Here is a 16994-nt window from a genome sequence, read left to right as displayed (position 1 = left end):
TCAAGTGCATCAAGAACAAAGAACAACACTACTACGGACCAGTTCCCCACAGCAAGTCATTGTATGTCCTTAATTGAGTTGTAACTTTGTAATAGTTTTTCAATTGTAATTCCTACTTAGCTTGTTTAGAAGTATTCATTAGAAAACCCTTTATAAACCTTAAACCTTTGTGTTTAAGTCTTGGCTAGAGTTAGTCGAGTTGTAAAGTCTTTGTAATAGAGTTATTACAAAGTGGCTTGTAATAGAGTATTACAAGTTAGTGAGGGATTAAGAGATTAATTCCTAGGTTGCAGAGGTTGTAATCTAAAAGTTGCTCAGTAGTGAAGTTGAAATCCTATAAGGGTAGGTCGTGGTTTTTAATCCCGTTGAGCTGAGAATTTTCCACGTAAAAATCCTCTTATCATCTACTTACTGCAGCGTGCGTGTGTTCTAGTGGTACTGATAAAGAACCTGGTTCTCTATACAGTTTGGTGGACCCTTATATTCTATCGCAACTACCATCAGTAATAATTTTAACCCAACCAAGAGATGGTTTCTCCCACTTTACAATAATACTCTCAATCTTAGGGATAAGAGCTAAAACTTGGGAGCAAATACCTGCCCACTGCCATGGCCAATTTCTACTGCCCATAAACTTTGAGGTAGCCCATCTCAAATGGTTACGCACAAAAAACATCTTCCATTTTTATTCCTCTTTGACCTTTAGATATTTGCTTAATTGGTTGTTGTATATAATAGGGAAATAAAACACTTTTATTCCCAAATATTGGTCTTATTTAAACCTTTCGCTTTTTTGCAGGTTAATTTTCCATATGGCTATCAAATTAAGCATATTTAAATGAGAATTATAACACCAAAATTTTGTGAAGAAAATACCTCAATTATTTCTATATTTTGCAGAAAATAAATGAAAACGCCCAAAATTTAACTACTTAAGTACCACCACAAGCAACCGAAGTGTTTGTAATAGACCAGACTCGAGCTCAATGGCAGAGTATGGAGCATGAAGATCGAAGTCCTCGTTGAAGATCGATACCGAGCATGACCGACTTCGAGTAAGGCATAATAACAGAATGACGAGATATTAGCAACCGACCGAAGATTTCGGCGGAAATCCCGGAACAGATCGAATCAAGCGGTTATTGGCGCCAATCATGGGATTTGTTTCCGTTATTAGAATTGTACTTTATTTAGGATTCCTCTACTATATAAAGAGGGACCCCATTCATTTGTAAGGGAGATGGATTGACTAATAAACACATACACATACACTGCTTTCTCTATTTCACTTACTATCTATTACTGCTCATCACTGTTTATTTTCTGTTCTTTATTGTTCTTATTATCCAACCTCGAGACCATCTCGAATCGAAGTCGAAAGCATTGTCAGAACACTGGATTAAATCCTTGTTTGATTTATTTTACTATTCAGATTATCTATTTAATTCCTTGTTTATCAATTAGCATTGGATTAAATCACGTATCCTTGAAACCACTAAATAAGTTTAATTGTTACTTGAAATTTTAGGGTAAACACGCTTCTATATCTTCAATACTGTATTTGGCAAGGGCATCGGCAACCTGATTTGCCTCTCTATAGCAATGTTGAATATATAACACAATTAGCCTGCAAAATAAGTCTTCTAATCTCCACTACAATGTCCTGCATTTGCCACACCAATTTTGCATTGCCTTTTATCATATTAACAATTAACAACGGATCACATTCCAAAATAAAATCCAGAAAGTCATGTGATATGCACCATTTCACCCCAAAGTAGGCAGCTTTTGCTTCACCAAAGTTACTGGTTCCCCGCCCAACAGGTTTAGCAAATGCCATAATCAAATTACCACCTGAATTAATCTTTGATAATTCCTCCCGTACCAGTCAAACCATCCCCAAAACAACTACCATCGGTATTAATTTTAATCCAACCAAGAGATGGTTTCTCCCACTTTACAATAATACTCTCAATCTTAGGGATAAGAGCTAAAACTTGGGAGCAAATACCTGCCCACTGCCATGGCCAATTTCTACTGCCCATAAACTTTGAGGTAGCCCATTTCAAATGGTTACGCACAAAAAATATCTTCCATTCTTATTCCTCTTTGACCTTTAAATATTTGCTTAATTGGTTGTTGTATATAATAGGGAAATAAAACACTTTTATTCCCAAATATTGGTCTTATTTAAACCTTTCGCTTTTTTGCGGGATAACTTTCCAGATGGCTATCAAATTAAGCATATTTAAATGAGAATTATAACACCAAAATTTTGTGAAGAAAATACCTCAATTATTTCTATATTTTGCAGAAAATAAGCGAGAACACCCAAAATTGAACTACTCAAGTACTGCCACAAGCAAATATTGTTAAGTGATATGCCACGTCATCAACCGGACTTTAAAATAGAGAAAGGTCAAAGGGGTAATAATAGGCTTTATCGGGTGAATTTTTCTTTATACATTTATTACAATCTGATTCTCCTGACTCAGCAAAATTAATGAGAAATTTCATTCATTAAAAAGTTAAATATAAGAATAAAACTTCATCACTTAATCCCTTTCCTTCTCAATTTTGAGTTTCAGTCATTCCAATACAGGTAGATAATTTGTCTCTTAAGGGCAAAACCATCATCTTGCAATGCTGATGCCAATAGTTTCCCACTTAAATTCTAATATTTTCTACTAAAAAACTATTATAGAAACTAGAAACCAAATCCCTCATACAAAGGCCAATTCTTTTTCCACAAGCGGCGCTGCAACACTAAATTAAACCATAAAAAAACATTGGAGAAGACATATTTAATGCCAAAGAACCACGAAAACTAAAAAGCAGTACAAAATTAGAAAATAGAATCCCATAAATTTAAAAATGAAAGCACTAAACTCAACTATCTGGGTTATTTGAAAATCCACAAGCACTTCTCTACTTCAACTTCAAATGATTTTTTTCAACTTTGACTCAAATATTGTCCATTGTGTTCCCAATATTTGAGTCAAGGAAGGAATTGCCATTGCAATTGTAAAACAAAGTACTTTTGGCTTTTTTTTTGGTAAGTAAAATTTTATTTATAACCTCAAACAAAAACTGTACAGCGTATAACTAAGCAAAATTGAATAATAGTGCTCGACATTAAGCCCCAGTACTAGCGTGCTCTACCAACTACCCTTTAATCTTCTATTTTCTCTAGTCCTATCCTTAGCTAGGATAGAAGTTCAGCTCCTTTAATCTTGTTTGCATACTTGGCCTCAGACTTCCCCTGACCTGTACCTCCTGAACAATAGTTCTGGTGAACATATCGGTAGTTCTTGTACAGTTCTGGAATATCCTTTGGTTCCTTTCTTGCCATCTATTGTAGATGCAGCATGCTAGGGACATTCGAAATATCTCTGCATTTACACTGTGCCCTTTGCCATTCTTCATAGCTCTTAGCAGTTCTTCTTGCCAACATTGAGCTTGCCTTGTTATCCCTTGCCACCCTAGGATTTTGTTCCACACATCTGCAGTTGTAGTACATTCAAAGTACAAGTGAGATATGCTTTCCTGTGCTTGGCCACACATGACACCAAGATATATCAGTAGTGATTCCCCAGTTGCTTAACCTATCTCTAGTATATAGTTCCCCATGTAACACCAGGAATATTGAAAATCCACTTTGGGGATCCCAAGTTGTTACAAATCAGTTTCCTCCAACCCACCTTTGGGATATTCCCCAACATCTTCTGATACATTAGCTTGACTGAAAATGAATTCATGTGTTGCAAATCCACTTTAGTATACCCTGCCTACTCTACATACTTTTTAGCTTTGAAATTTTTTTGAACCATCCACGATACTTGCTTAGGATTGGTTTCCCATTCCTATAGTAGACATGTATCCACCGAACCACAGCTTATCTTTCTTTTTACATAGGTTCCACAGCATCTTACATAATGCTGCTCTATTCCACTTAGAGATATTCAACAGGTACAGACCATCAGCAGCTTTAGGTATGCACAATTTCTCCCACGCTATTAATGCTTTCTTTGTAACCTCCACACCACATGTCCATAAGAAGGTCCTACATATTCTTTCAATCAATAGCAAAATATTTTTAGGTAGTAGGAAGATCTGTGACCAGAAGATTTGTATTGAGAACAATACACTCTTTAATAGCTGGACTCTGCCTGCGTAAGACAAGAATTTTGCAGTCCAAGAGGTAATTCTACCCAGCATTTTGTCTAGTAGAGGTTGACACTGAACTGCTGATAGTTTTTTTGTACTAAGTGGTACACCAAGATATCTTATTGGTAGTTCCCCTTTAACAATTCCCAAGAACTCCAGTATCTGTTGTTGTATGCCTGGGCTCACACCACCAAAGTACACAGAACTCTTGCTCATGCATGTTAGCTACCGAACATGATGCCTGTGAGAATTTCTGGAAGTAGGTTAAGAGCAACTGAATGGATGGCTGATCACCTCTAGAGAATAATAGCAGATCATCAGTGAATCCTAGTTGAATTATTTGCAACTTTGCACACTTGGGGTGGAATCTGAAGTCTCGTGTAGTTGTCAATCCCTTTAGAAGCCTACTGAGATACTTCATTCCCAGCACAAATAAGAATGGGGATAGAGGGTCCCCATGTCTTAATCTCTTTTTGGCCTCAAAAGGCTCAGTTGGCTTGCCATTTATTAGTATAGAGTAAGACACTGATCTAACATATTCCATGATCCACTTAATGAATATGGTTGGAAAGTTCACATGATTCAACACTTGCTCCAAGAAAGGCCATTTAACTGAGTCGTGGGCTTTTTACATATCAATTTTCAACATACATCGCGGGGAAATTCCTTTCCTTCCATACCCCTTGACAAGCTCATGACTAAGTACAATGTTGTTAGTTATCACCCTTCCAGGAACAAAGGCTCCTTGAGTATTATGTACCAGTGAATCCTTGACAGCCTGCAACCTACTTGTCAGTATTTTTGACACTATTTTGTACAGGACTGTGCAGCAAGGTATAGGCCTATACTCCTTAATGGTGGAAGGATGTTTTACTTTAGAGTTCAAAGTGACTGAGGTACAGTTAACGGGCTATTACACCCCATGTTTTCGTACATGGAAGTAGGCCATAAGTAAATTAATATAAGCTCAAAAATGAGATGTTATATCCGGCATTTTTTTCGTACGTTAAAATTTCGTCGAAGTTTGGCAATTTGGGATAAAATACGATCCGAGCTGTAATACCCGATATTTATGGACTAGTACCATACAAGATACATGACCATGATAGTAAGGTGTATAAGGTATGTTAAAAGTGAGTAGTATTATAAGTAATTTGAGATAATTCTTAATTATGTGGGTAATTGATTAATTATTGGATAGTGAGAGATTATCAATTAATCATGAGATTAGTGGTTAATTAATGGTATTTTGGATAACGCTTTAACTACAAAAACGTGGCAGCCAAGGCTTTATCAAAGTATGACTCTTAAAACCATAGAATAAGGTGGCATTAAGAGAGTCTTTTTGGTGGCTTAGTCATTAAAGTCAAGTGGGGCCTACAACAAACAAGAATGCTACAACCGTAATATTGCGTTCAAAATCCGGATCAAGCTCGCCTCGGACCGTGCCTCGCGAGGCACAACGCGAGATGCACCTCGCCCCAGACGATGCGACGCCTGCCTCCACGCGAGCTCGACCTCGCCTTATCCCTCGCGTCGCCTGCTCCCACGCGAGCTCAAAGACTTGCCTCGCCATCTTCCACGCGCGCTCAGATGCTTGCCTCGCCAGCTTCTTCATCTTTTCACTACTCAATTCATTCTTTCTTCTTTCCACTGTTTTCGAGTACACTTATTACTTCAAATATTCTTTTTGCTCTAATTTCATCTCCATTGTACCTACACATAAAATAGACTCCATTACGCGCAAATAAAGTGTAATTTAACATTAAAGCACATAAAATGTAAGGTAAATAATGTACTAAAATATGGAATTATAGCCACACATCAAGCTTCCATCTAGAGATACAAGCCTACCTTCCAAGGAAGCTTAGTAATTACCCTCCGTGAAATGTAATAGCAAATGAAACACAGTACGCCAGTATACCACGTAGTCTTTTTGGAGGCATTGTTCTGTTGTATATGTGACATACATTCTCCATGTTTCTGTTGTATAGAGTTACAGCTGATTCGGGCATATACTATTCATTGAATCAATTCTTTTCTCGTGATCCATGTCCAACGTCAAAGAATCTGCAAATACATGGTACTTTTATAGTCTAAATCTCAGTTTGAGGGGGAAAAGATATCACAATCTTGCCAGAAGTTTCGGATACCATTTGGATCCAGAAACCTCAAGTGCGAGAGCATTGAAAAGGCATTGAGTCTTTTTAATCAAACCTAAGTACCCAACTAACAATCCTCGTTGTTTTCGTTCACAAATGTGATCTCAGCTTTAACTACTTTCAAGTGTGTTTCTGTTGTTTGTCCATATGCAACAGTATTATAAAAGCAGATTGTCTCTGTGGTCAGTGTAAAGTTCTAACCTTTAAAAGAGTCAATCCCTTACTTTTTTTTGTTAAAGAATCGAGATGTTCATTTTACTCTATTCGTTATCTATTGATGTTTCTAAAAATAGTTGTCTCAAATTATTTGTTATTTTATAAGTTCAAGATAAAGTTAATTATTATTTTTCTATTTTACCCTTAGTAACGGAGATGACACATAAATAGAATAAATATTCAATGTGGATAGATTATATCTTAAGACATAAATAAGGGTAAAATAGTCAAAAAAATCCCTTCTAATTAATGTTTTTAAGGGGCCGCCTAACAGAGAAATATGACAAATAATTTGATACGAAGAGAGTACTTCAAAACATTGGTAAAGGTTGCATCTTATTGGAGTCCGAATATGATGCTAACAATGGAGAAGGCAGAGAAATTAATAGACAATTTCATTGAGGGGTGGCGCAGCATCCACATACTTTTGAACCTAGCGCCACTGGTCTTTGGGGTTTCTTGGTAATTAAAAAAAAAGATAAGACAGTAATTCATGCTGACATACAGAATCAAAACAATTCTTTATCTTTTTACGGAGATCTTCCCTAAGAGATGTTCCATATTCTCCGGTGTGATGTCTTCCGGTGGAGTCAACACGAGCCGCTAATTTTGATTTGATTGCCAACATTCCATAGGCTCGGAATCTGAGGGCGGGAGGTGGAGGAGTAGTCTGAATTATTTCACTTTGTTCAATATAAGTTCCTACACCCCAAAATTGGTCAGAACTATTCTTCGTCGTTTTGGCACCAAGATACAGGACATCAGAAACACGCATTTTTGACAGGGACCAGAGACCACCAGCAGTAGCCATAAGTTTAGCAGCAACTGCATTCCCAACAACAGCAGAGAGATTCGGAGCAATATATCCCATTCGACTCTGGACAAAATGCACAAGCTTTTCCTTTGCTGAATCAAGAGCAAGGACTCTATCACATGCTTCTATTATCTTTCCAAGTCGCCAACAAGAGAAAACCGTGATGATAGCTGAGGGTAGAAATCCTTCCAAGTCGCTGGCAAGAGTAGTGATATCCCTCTCCTGGCCAATTTTTTTAACAGCCCGGGCATAATCAATAGGGTGATGAACAAGTGACTCGAACTCTGGAACTCTCAATTGATACTTGTCGCGTATGAAATTGTGAATTAAAGCAATTTCATTCTCAATGTCAACTGATAACACACTGCAGTCTATTATCAACTGCTGATCATATTCTGGATCATCAACGCCATCTGATTTAGGTTTATCATCAGATTTAATTAGTGCAGCTTCAACTTTCTGCATCATCAGAATGTAGCGACGTGATTTTCGCAGCTTGAAAGAGTTATCTAGGTCATCATAATTAAGCGCCGCACGCAGCAGATTCTTTTCATGATCGGACAATCCGTCAAGATCATCCAGGAAAGAAGCATCACCAGTTGCCATTAATGGGGATGAAATTTCGAGCACGATGGGTCGGATTCTATTCTGGAGAGAAGAAAACAGAAATTAGGTTTTGAAGAAGGAATCCGATTTCGAAGATATATATATTGGAACGTTTGTGCAATTATCCTTTCCTAATGTAAATAGAAAACGGAAATAAGTATCCTTTGTAAATTATGAAACACACATTCCTACTCCTAACTTAAATAAAAGAGTTAAATGTCATAAACATCTCCTGACGTTCCGCAACTCAAAATTGATGTAGTGTTCATATGTGTCAGTTATTGTATAGAATCAAAACTCATAAAATAAAATAGTGAATAAGTAATCTGCAAAAGACATAAAATTGCAGCTGCCTAATCTGTTCTCTTTTGCAAAAAAGATGTTTAATCTTATTCTTTTCTGTTAGAGAAAATATTCATAAAATCAATTAATTAGAAGAGCTTAATATTAGAAATGGCACGTTGTCAAATTATATTTTATTTATATTAATGAAAAAAGGTAAAAAGAATGTTACGAGAAAAATAAAAAAATCTGAGAAGAGGTCTCTCAAATTATCCCTAAATAAATAATAAAAAAAAGGTTTCGGGCTACTTTCGTGGTAAGCTTAATACGTATTGGCGACAAACTATTTATGAAAATACCCCACAAAATTTACAATTTGATAATGTATAATATTTCGAATGGCCTTAACGTTGAATAAATAATCAAGATTACTAACTAGAATTGTCACAATTCTTCTAATTTTTTTTAATTTTCGATTTAGATCTTCACTAGTATTTTCAATAGAACAAAAACTACCAATTGATTTATTTAACTCACACCTACATTCGAACTCCTTCTTAAACAACATAGAATTAAACCACCATATTCTCGGGCAAGTCACACACACATACACACACACACATATATATATATATATGTGTGTGTGTGTGTGTGTATTTTCATTAATATACAAAAATTATTCATTTTACCGACTATTATTTTAAGTGACTATATTGTATAGTTTTTCCTATATTATTATTGCAAAATACGCAGTTTATTTTCTAAAAACTGAAACAAAGGTAATCTTTGAAGTATAGGTATTGACCTGTGTAGGAGTATATGTACTCATTGGGAGCCATATGCACTCAAGGGGTGTCAACCGACACTCCTTCGTTAAAAAATTATACTGTGTAGCTAGGTAATTTTAAAAACAATATGTATATATACTATGTATTGACACTCATTGACTTCTTGGTGAGTTTATTTCTTTACATTTTGATCCTCTTAATGAAAATCCTGACTCCGCCACTGTATGTACTACCGTGCATTTCCATATTCATATATGAGCCTTCCAACTCAAACAATATCAATTTTTTTTGTATAATATTTGAGAATTCGCTCACCCATTAGAACATATAACTACAAAAAATATTTAATAATATAGTATAGAGAGAGTGAGAAAATTGCTTACAGAAGTCAATAATACTAACACTTTGCAAACCCAACGATCCAAAAGTACAATATTCATAGTTTTTTTAACCCTTTGAAAATAAAATTCTTATTAAATAAATATTTAAAATTTGGGATGAGCGAATATTAAAAATTTGAATCAATAAAAAGTAAATTACTTCCTTGAATAGTGTGAACTATTAACTAAGTTTTTGAATTATGTAACTAGAAAGAATTATTCTTTCTCAAATTCTATCTTTTAAGTAAAATTATCTTTTAAGTTGACAAAACTATAAAAGATACATAAATTTGTGTACATTAAAAAAAACATCAGCGATAGAAAGAAATAAGATACATCAACTGTTAAATTGTATTGCCATTCATGATAATTGTTTTTCCTAGGAGTATTATCAATTTTGAACTTGCATAAATTCCAAATGACAAAGTAAAAATCCGCAATATAATCTCATTCTCCTGGTTTTAGTCAATGCAGAGCAGTCATACCACTGCCAAGTCTATGTGATTTGCAAATGCATGTAAATGGTCACCAAACGTTCTTCTAGCACGAGGTTAAAATCTACAGAAAATCAATCTTGGAACTCTCAATCTTCATCTCTTTATCCGTCATATATCCATCTCTGTCTTCGTATTTTCTATCTTCTGCACAAAAAAGCTTGGTGATATATATATGAGGACATGAACACTTTAGATCTTTTGGATATGAAAACAACAACTTAGTCCTTGCCAGATTTCTGCTGCAATAATTAAAGCAGCAGCTCATTACAATATAACGTAACAAACATAATAGTGGCAATTATTAAAATCTAAATTTAAGATCAGAGATACAACTTAAGTGGATCCTATTGGGAAGAATATTATTGCAGAAAATGTGTAGGGTGTTGAGAATTGTTTGTGGTTTTGGTCTAGCTGTGAATATAATGTAGGCTGAACTCTAAAGTGGAAAACATGATAGGGGGATGCTATATATATCAGGCACATCTTGGAGTGTTTCTTTTGGATTCAACATGCATGTGTTTAACATAACAAGTGTTATGGATTTCTTTTAGATCATGATACCTTGCTTTAAAGAAAAAAGAGAGAGTCCCCAGAGGCCAAAATGAGAAAGAGATCAACGTAAACCCATTTCGTGCCGTTGACAGCCAAACAATGTCGGTTTCTACCAAAGCAAAATCCCATGACTGTTTGACCATGTCCAAATCCAAGCTTAATTCAGTTTCATGATCGAATATACCCCCAATAATGCATTCTTTATCCTGCATTCCAGAACAAGATAATATTAAATCAACAAAGAGAAGGCGATGCATCTTAATTAATCTCACCGATCACGTACTTATACTTACCTCTTTGGAAAGTACTATGTCTACAGTCGTCGTTCTGAATCTCACCTGAGTGCTGGTGAGTGAGACTATTAATTGACCTTCATTTAAGTAAGTTACAGAAGCATTAATTCAACAATTAACTTAGTTAAATCAAAGAAAAAGATGCTAAATTTGTGTAAAAAAATTATATATACCTGCAACGTGAGATTTAAAAATCTGTCGTAACGTGGCCGGTGGTATCCCAATAAGCCCTTGATAAATCTGTTCGGACACGTCAATGTAAGCATCATCCTCAGACTGAATTTCAATATCCACAACGCGTTCCCTTCCCTCAACAATTCCTAAGACAAACAAAATTCCAATAATTCAACATAAATCTACCAAGGAATATAGCTAAAAGTACTCAACTAAAACTCCCAAATGGAGACATTTGCATCCCAAGAAAACACTAAACGTAACTTTTTCTAGGAGTTAATGAACATCACCAAAAAGAAAATAGGTAGGAAACTAAAAGTTACGTTGTGCTAGAAGAGAATAGTATAATCAACAACTTCTATATATATATATATAGGAAAGCTTCTCAGGCAGCTAGGCTTAACAAAGTTAGCATCGTTTTGGCTTATAAAATGCCAAAACGTTAGACAACACAATTTAGACTGACTGAAATAATTAATACAAGGACTAAAATCATAATTAAGCAATAATTCAAGACAGACTTTTGTTTCTTTTTCCAAGAACTCGGAAGATTCGCTGATTAATCACAAGAACTTGACAGATATTATTCAAGAAACTAAAAAGAATCACAAAAAGTTGAATTTTTCGCCTAAGAAACTAACAACTGAGCATTAAAAAAAACTTAAAATTCTTTCAAGAAAGTGATTAAGATCAACAAGAACCTAGCTAAAAGATTTTGCCAAGAATCTGTAAGCATCACAAAGTTGAAATCTTTAATCCAAGAGCTAACAAGCAACTAAGCATAATTACACACAAAAAAAAACTTAAATTTCTTCAAGAAAGCGATTAAGATCAACAAGAAGTTGAAATATTTTTTCAAGAAACTGTAAGAAAGTTGAAATTTTTTCAAGAAAAAGTACTCCTAACAACTAAGCGTTACACAAAAGCTTGAATTTCTTCCAAGAAATTGACTAATATATGATAATAACTTGAAATGAAAAAAGAAGACAATTAAGCAATGTACTTACGTAGTGGGTCAAGTGATGTGATGCGCATATAGCAGTGTACATCTTCTCCTCGCTCTTCATAGTACGCAGTTATTGAGATAGAGTCATGATCACGAAACGCTCCGACTGCTTGCATTAAATCATTTACGTCAAATTTGATCCGGGAGCAAGTGTTAACATAGGAATAATCTTGTTGAGAAAAACTCGAAATCGGTACTTTTAGGATTGCAACCACAGGAGATCCTTCTGGAGTAACTTGCAATTCGAAGATCTTTTCAGGTCTTTCACATGATCTGATAGTGGCTTGCACTATTGAATTTGAATCATGTTCAAGTATTTGGAGAGCCCATAATGCGTAGTCCAAATTATTGTGGTACTTCTTTTCTAGTTTAAATTCAAGTATGTTGATTACTCTAACTCTTACACGGCGGCGGCGGCGCGGAGCCAAGTTCGTACAACACATGCTGATCACTGTGGAGTATAGAAGGTGAAGTTCCTCTCTAAGATGGAATATCAATCTTTAGAGGTGAAGCGGGGCAGCTTTTTTAACTTCTAATTGCTTATATATATATATACTAAATATAACGGTTGAGAGGTTTTACAAAAAAAAAAAAAAATGAGGCCGGGATGATATATAGTGCTGCGCGTTCGATTATAAACTGCTTAATTAATAGAAGTCATTTTCGAGAAATTATATAGCGAGAGCCGAGATATGCATATAAACTTCACTGCATCATTGACAATTTGACATAACACTACTATAAAACTAGTAGATTTACTAAGATTAATTTCGTGATGAATGATGAAAGATAATCATTCTTTAACTATACTGAAAGAAATATTCATAAAATCTATATAAAAAAAAAACTTCTTGACTCCTTTTTTTCTTCTAGAACAACTAGGCATCTCCTTTTCTTTTCCACGGATGAATTTAAGTTCATTATTTTTTTTTACACGATTTTTGGTAATTATATTGGGGCTTATGTGCCACGTAATGCACAGTATAGGAAAAATTGCTTCTTAACAGGATATTTTCTATAGTCAGAGTTCAACCTTTGGTTAAGGGCAGAGGAACCTATATCCATCAACACTGTCGTTGGTGGTCAAATTGAGCTGTTAGCACATCTTAATTTGATTCTTTGTTTGCTTTCTATGTCTATTCTCCTTTCAATTTCATATTGTTAGAAGTTATACTTGTAATTTTATTTGATAAAACTACAAAACGATAAAATACGTAAAAAGACATAGAGGGTATTTGGCTAAACTTATAAGCTGGTCAAACTAGCTTATAAGTACTTTTCGACTTATCTACGCGTTTGATAAAGTTAAAAGTACTTATAAGTCACGTGCTTATAAGTCAAAAATAAGCCAAAAGTCATAAGTTGGTCACCCCCAACTTATGAAATTTTTGCTTATAAGCACTTTAAATTTGATCAAGTATTTTTACTATTTTATCCTTAAAATATTCTTTTTTAGAACAAAACTCTTACATCAATACTCAGTGGCTCAAGTATTATTTACAAGATTATTTTTGGCCAAAGTCGCACGAAGCGTACCTTGATTTATTTTGGGAATCATAATTATGTCACGCGAACGTATACATAATCACGATAATAAGTTTAAAACGCGCCTAAAATTGTACTAGCGGTATTCATTAGTATTCCTAAACTTTGAGATTATTGCAAGGCTATTGAATTGTGGATATAACACTGTGAAAAGATATGTAGAGTTTCACTAATACTTGACCCACTTAGTAGCTGAGGACATCTTATGTATTTGGACAAATCGGTTTATGAAATTGGCCCAGCATGATTCAATGTTATTTGAGCCCATTGTTTCTTAGAGTATTAAACCAATAGATGGTCCATCAATTAACTTCAGATACTAAATCTCAAAAGAAAAGATGAATTTTTCTTCTTTCTTTTTAGAAGGAAATCAAATCTAGCACATCCTTATTTTGTACTAAGTTGAACAATGCTAAACTCTAATAAAAATGAAATTGAAATAACCCTCAAGCACACCCTCCTCTTTCTTTTCTAAAGAATCAAATAAAGGAAACTAATGGGAAAACCTTCGACATGACCAATGTTCATCTAATTAAAATGATCAATTAAATAGCGAGTAAAGCAAACAAATCAAAGCAAAGAAAACATTCACGAAGAACGAACTATAGGAAACAACAAAGAATCTAAAGGAACATATTAAGAATTCGCAATAAGAAGCTAGCTCAAACCTCCGAATAAAGCAGACTACAAACTTTAGGAAATAGACCAACAGAACGCTGACTTTCAACTTTTATTAGATGAATGTTCAAGCTAACTACAGAGAGTTCTTTTTCGAATAAGCCAAGACCGGAACCCACTCCATCGACCTCGAACTAAGATCTGGACAAAAATTATACCGAATCGACTAGATTTGGACAACTATTTCAAGTGTAAAAGGGGGTCGTTTCGAGGGATTTTGTGGCTGGATTTGGACGATGTTTCGTCGGATTTTTGGTGTTGATTTTAGGACAACTTTTCTGGGATTTTCGGACTGGTTTTTCAGCAATTTCGCAGCTGGTTTGGCTGCTCTTTCGAGCTAGAAAACGGAAATAAGTATCCTTTGTAAATTATGAAACACACATTCCTATTCCTAACTTAAATAAAAGAGTTAAATGTCATAAACATCTCCTGACGTTCCGCAACGCAAAATTGATGTAGTGTTCATATGTGACAATTATTGTATAGAATCAAAACTCATAAAATAAAAAATAGTGAATAATTAATCTGCAAAAGACATAAAATTGCAGCTGCCTAATCTGTTCTCTTTTGCAAAAAACGATGTTTAATCTTATTCTTTTCTGTTAGAGAAAATATTCATAAAATTAATTAATTAGAAGTGCTTAAAATTAGAAATGGCACGTTGTCAAATTATATTTTATTTATATTAATGAAAAAGGTAAAAAGAATGTTACGAAAAAAATCAAAAAGTTTGAGAAGAGGTCTCTCAAATTGTCCCTAAATTATTTAAAAAAAAAGGTTTCCGGCTACTTTCGTGATACGCTTAATACGTATTAGCGACAAACTATTTATGAAAATACCCACAGACTATACAATTTGATAATACAGTATAATATTTTGAATGTTTTTAAAGCCAAAATAAATAATTAATATTACTGCAGTTAGAATTGTCACAATTCCTCCAATTATGAATATTTTTTACTTTTCTATTTGGATCTTCACTTGTATTTTCAATAGGACAAAGACTGTCCATTGATTTATATAGCCCACACATGCATTCGAACTCCTGCTTAAACTACATCGAATTAAACCATCATATTCTTGGGCAAGTTAAACATTTGTCAATCATCTAAAAATTATATATATATATATATATATATATATATATATATATATATATATATATATATATATATATATATATATATATATATATGTAATGACCCAACCGGTCATTTTAACTTTTAGAAACTCGTTCCCTAAAATAAAACTCTCCGAGAATATTTTTGTTAATTTATGACTTGCGGGGATGGTTGGTTCGGGATTTGGAAGTGTGTCGGTTGAAATCGGAACACTTAGTTCCTTAAGTTAGCCTTAAAAAGGTCAAGTTTGACTTCGGTCAACATTTTGAGAAAACGACCCTGGAATCGGGATTTGACGGTTCCAATAGGTTCGTATGATGATTTCGGACTTTGGACGTATGTTCGAATCGGGTTTTGGATAACCCGGGAGCGTTTTGGCGCTTAATAGTGAAAATCAACTATTTAAAGATTTAAAGTTCTTTAAATTTGGTTTGGAGTAGGTTTTTGAGAAATTGAAGTCCGTTTGGAATTCCGAGTTTGGGAATAGTTCTGTATAATGATTTAAGACTTGCACGCAAAGTTTCGTGTCATTCCGGGTAGCTTAAGTATGTTTCGGCGTATTGGAAGTAAATTGAAGAACTTAAAGTTCTTAAGTTTGATTCAATTTGGTTTGGGGTGTGATTCTTAGATTTGATGTTGTTTTACACGTTCCGATAGTTCGAGCAAGTCCGTTTTATGATTTCAAACCTGTTGGTATATTCGGGCGGGACCTCGGGGGTCCCGAGTGTTAACCGGACGAGGCTCGGACCAATTTCGAACTTGGAAGAAAAATACTGAAGCTTTCTGCTTCTGGTACGTTTGCACCTGCGCTTGGACAGCCGCAGGTGCGACCTTCGCAGATGCGAGCTTCAATCACAGAAGCGGAAGGGGGAATGAAGGACTGTCATCGCAGGTGCGGAACATTTGGGCGCACCTGCGAACGCGCAGGTGCAAGAATTGTTGCGCAGATGCGACCGTGGCCTAGGCGAGTGGAACTTGCACCTGCGAGGAATTTCCGCAGGTGCGAAAGCCGCAGGTGCGGTACCCCTTCCGCAGGTGCAAAACCACTGCTTGGCAGAATGGTTAAAAATCGGGGCTCAGACATTTTGAGCCCATTTTTCCTCCATTTTCGGGCGATTTCAGAGCTTTTGAGAAGGGAGTTCAACTAACAACTTGAAGGTAAGTTAATTCTACACCCCTTGAGTTAAATACATAGATTATAACTAGTAAATCTTAGAAATCAAAGGTTTAGATGAAAAACCTAGATTTTTATAAAAATGAGATTTTAACCACGAAAATGGTTATGGAATTGGATAGAAATTATATATTTGAGTTCTTGAGATTATGGGTAACGTTTTCATCCAAAAATTTCAGGAATCCGGGCACGTGGGCCGGAGATAAATTTTAGAAATTTTACCATTTTGGATAGAGTAATTTAATTAATAGATGATTTTCGAATTATTGAACATATATTAATTGTTTTATATAACTTTTGGATAGTTTCGGATTTTTTAGCATTGAATCGAGAATTTTACACGACGCGATAATCGAAAAGTGGACTTTGAGACGAGGTAAGTCTCTTGTCTAATCTTGTGAGGGGAAAATTACGCCATAAGGATTAAATTGAATAATTATTGATAATTGCGGGGGCTACGTACGCACGAGTCTATTTTTGATTTTCTGTTTAAATTAATTAATTGTTAAAAGAAATTATTCTTCCTCCCGAATTTATCT

General features: G+C 34.9%; 3 protein-coding genes across 3 annotated transcripts; all 3 read right to left on the bottom strand.

Annotated features, from left to right (window-relative positions):
• Positions 1 to 3352: 3352 nt before the first annotated feature.
• On the bottom strand, positions 3353 to 4711 carry LOC138906448 (uncharacterized). Its single transcript, XM_070195257.1, has 4 exons — positions 4367 to 4711; positions 3890 to 4113; positions 3680 to 3742; positions 3353 to 3503 (listed from the first exon to the last, which is right to left on the bottom strand). Exons 1-4 carry the CDS (start codon positions 4709 to 4711, stop codon positions 3353 to 3355), a joined length of 783 nt encoding a protein of 260 aa, XP_070051358.1.
• Positions 4712 to 6849: 2138 nt separating this feature from the next.
• Positions 6850 to 8052, bottom strand: LOC104113768 (U4/U6 small nuclear ribonucleoprotein Prp31 homolog). The gene has a single exon (XM_009624051.4). The coding sequence runs from the start codon at positions 7963 to 7965 to the stop codon at positions 7012 to 7014; it is 954 nt and encodes a 317-aa protein (XP_009622346.1). The 5' UTR covers positions 7966 to 8052; the 3' UTR covers positions 6850 to 7011.
• Positions 8053 to 10385: 2333 nt separating this feature from the next.
• LOC138906447 (uncharacterized) lies at positions 10386 to 12403 on the bottom strand. The gene is made up of 4 exons (XM_070195255.1): positions 11939 to 12403; positions 10931 to 11077; positions 10758 to 10834; positions 10386 to 10670 (listed from the first exon to the last, which is right to left on the bottom strand). Exons 1-4 carry the CDS (start codon positions 12378 to 12380, stop codon positions 10386 to 10388), a joined length of 951 nt encoding a protein of 316 aa, XP_070051356.1. The 5' UTR covers positions 12381 to 12403.
• Between the last annotated feature and the right edge of the window lie 4591 nt (positions 12404 to 16994).

This window comes from Nicotiana tomentosiformis, chromosome 1 (assembly GCF_000390325.3).
Source record: "Nicotiana tomentosiformis chromosome 1, ASM39032v3, whole genome shotgun sequence".
In the NCBI taxonomy this organism is placed as follows: Eukaryota; Viridiplantae; Streptophyta; class Magnoliopsida; order Solanales; family Solanaceae; genus Nicotiana; species Nicotiana tomentosiformis.
Note: the sequence above shows the minus strand (reverse complement) of the source record. Positions and strands in the feature narration are given on the sequence as shown.

Bases quoted from the DNA above. Each gene is read 5' to 3' on its own strand.
- LOC138906448 (XM_070195257.1), bottom strand. From the start codon at position 4,711: ATGGAATATGTTAGATCAGTGTCTTACTCTATACTAATAAATGGCAAG. The intron at 4,114-4,366 runs GTACTTTGGTGG...TTCTGGTCACAG, and splicing joins TGCATGAGCAAGAGTTCTGT to ATCTTCCTACTACCTAAAAA. The intron at 3,504-3,679 runs GTAACAACTTGG...CTACAACTGCAG, and splicing joins GGGTTGGAGGAAACTGATTT to ATGTGTGGAACAAAATCCTA.
- LOC104113768 (XM_009624051.4), bottom strand. From the start codon at position 7,965: ATGGCAACTGGTGATGCTTCTTTCCTGGATGATCTTGACGGATTGTCC.
- LOC138906447 (XM_070195255.1), bottom strand. From the start codon at position 12,380: ATGTGTTGTACGAACTTGGCTCCGCGCCGCCGCCGCCGTGTAAGAGTT. The intron at 11,078-11,938 runs GTAAGTACATTG...TGTTTGTCTTAG, and splicing joins CACATCACTTGACCCACTAC to GAATTGTTGAGGGAAGGGAA. The intron at 10,671-10,757 runs GTAAGTATAAGT...TCTGGAATGCAG, and splicing joins ACATAGTACTTTCCAAAGAG to GATAAAGAATGCATTATTGG.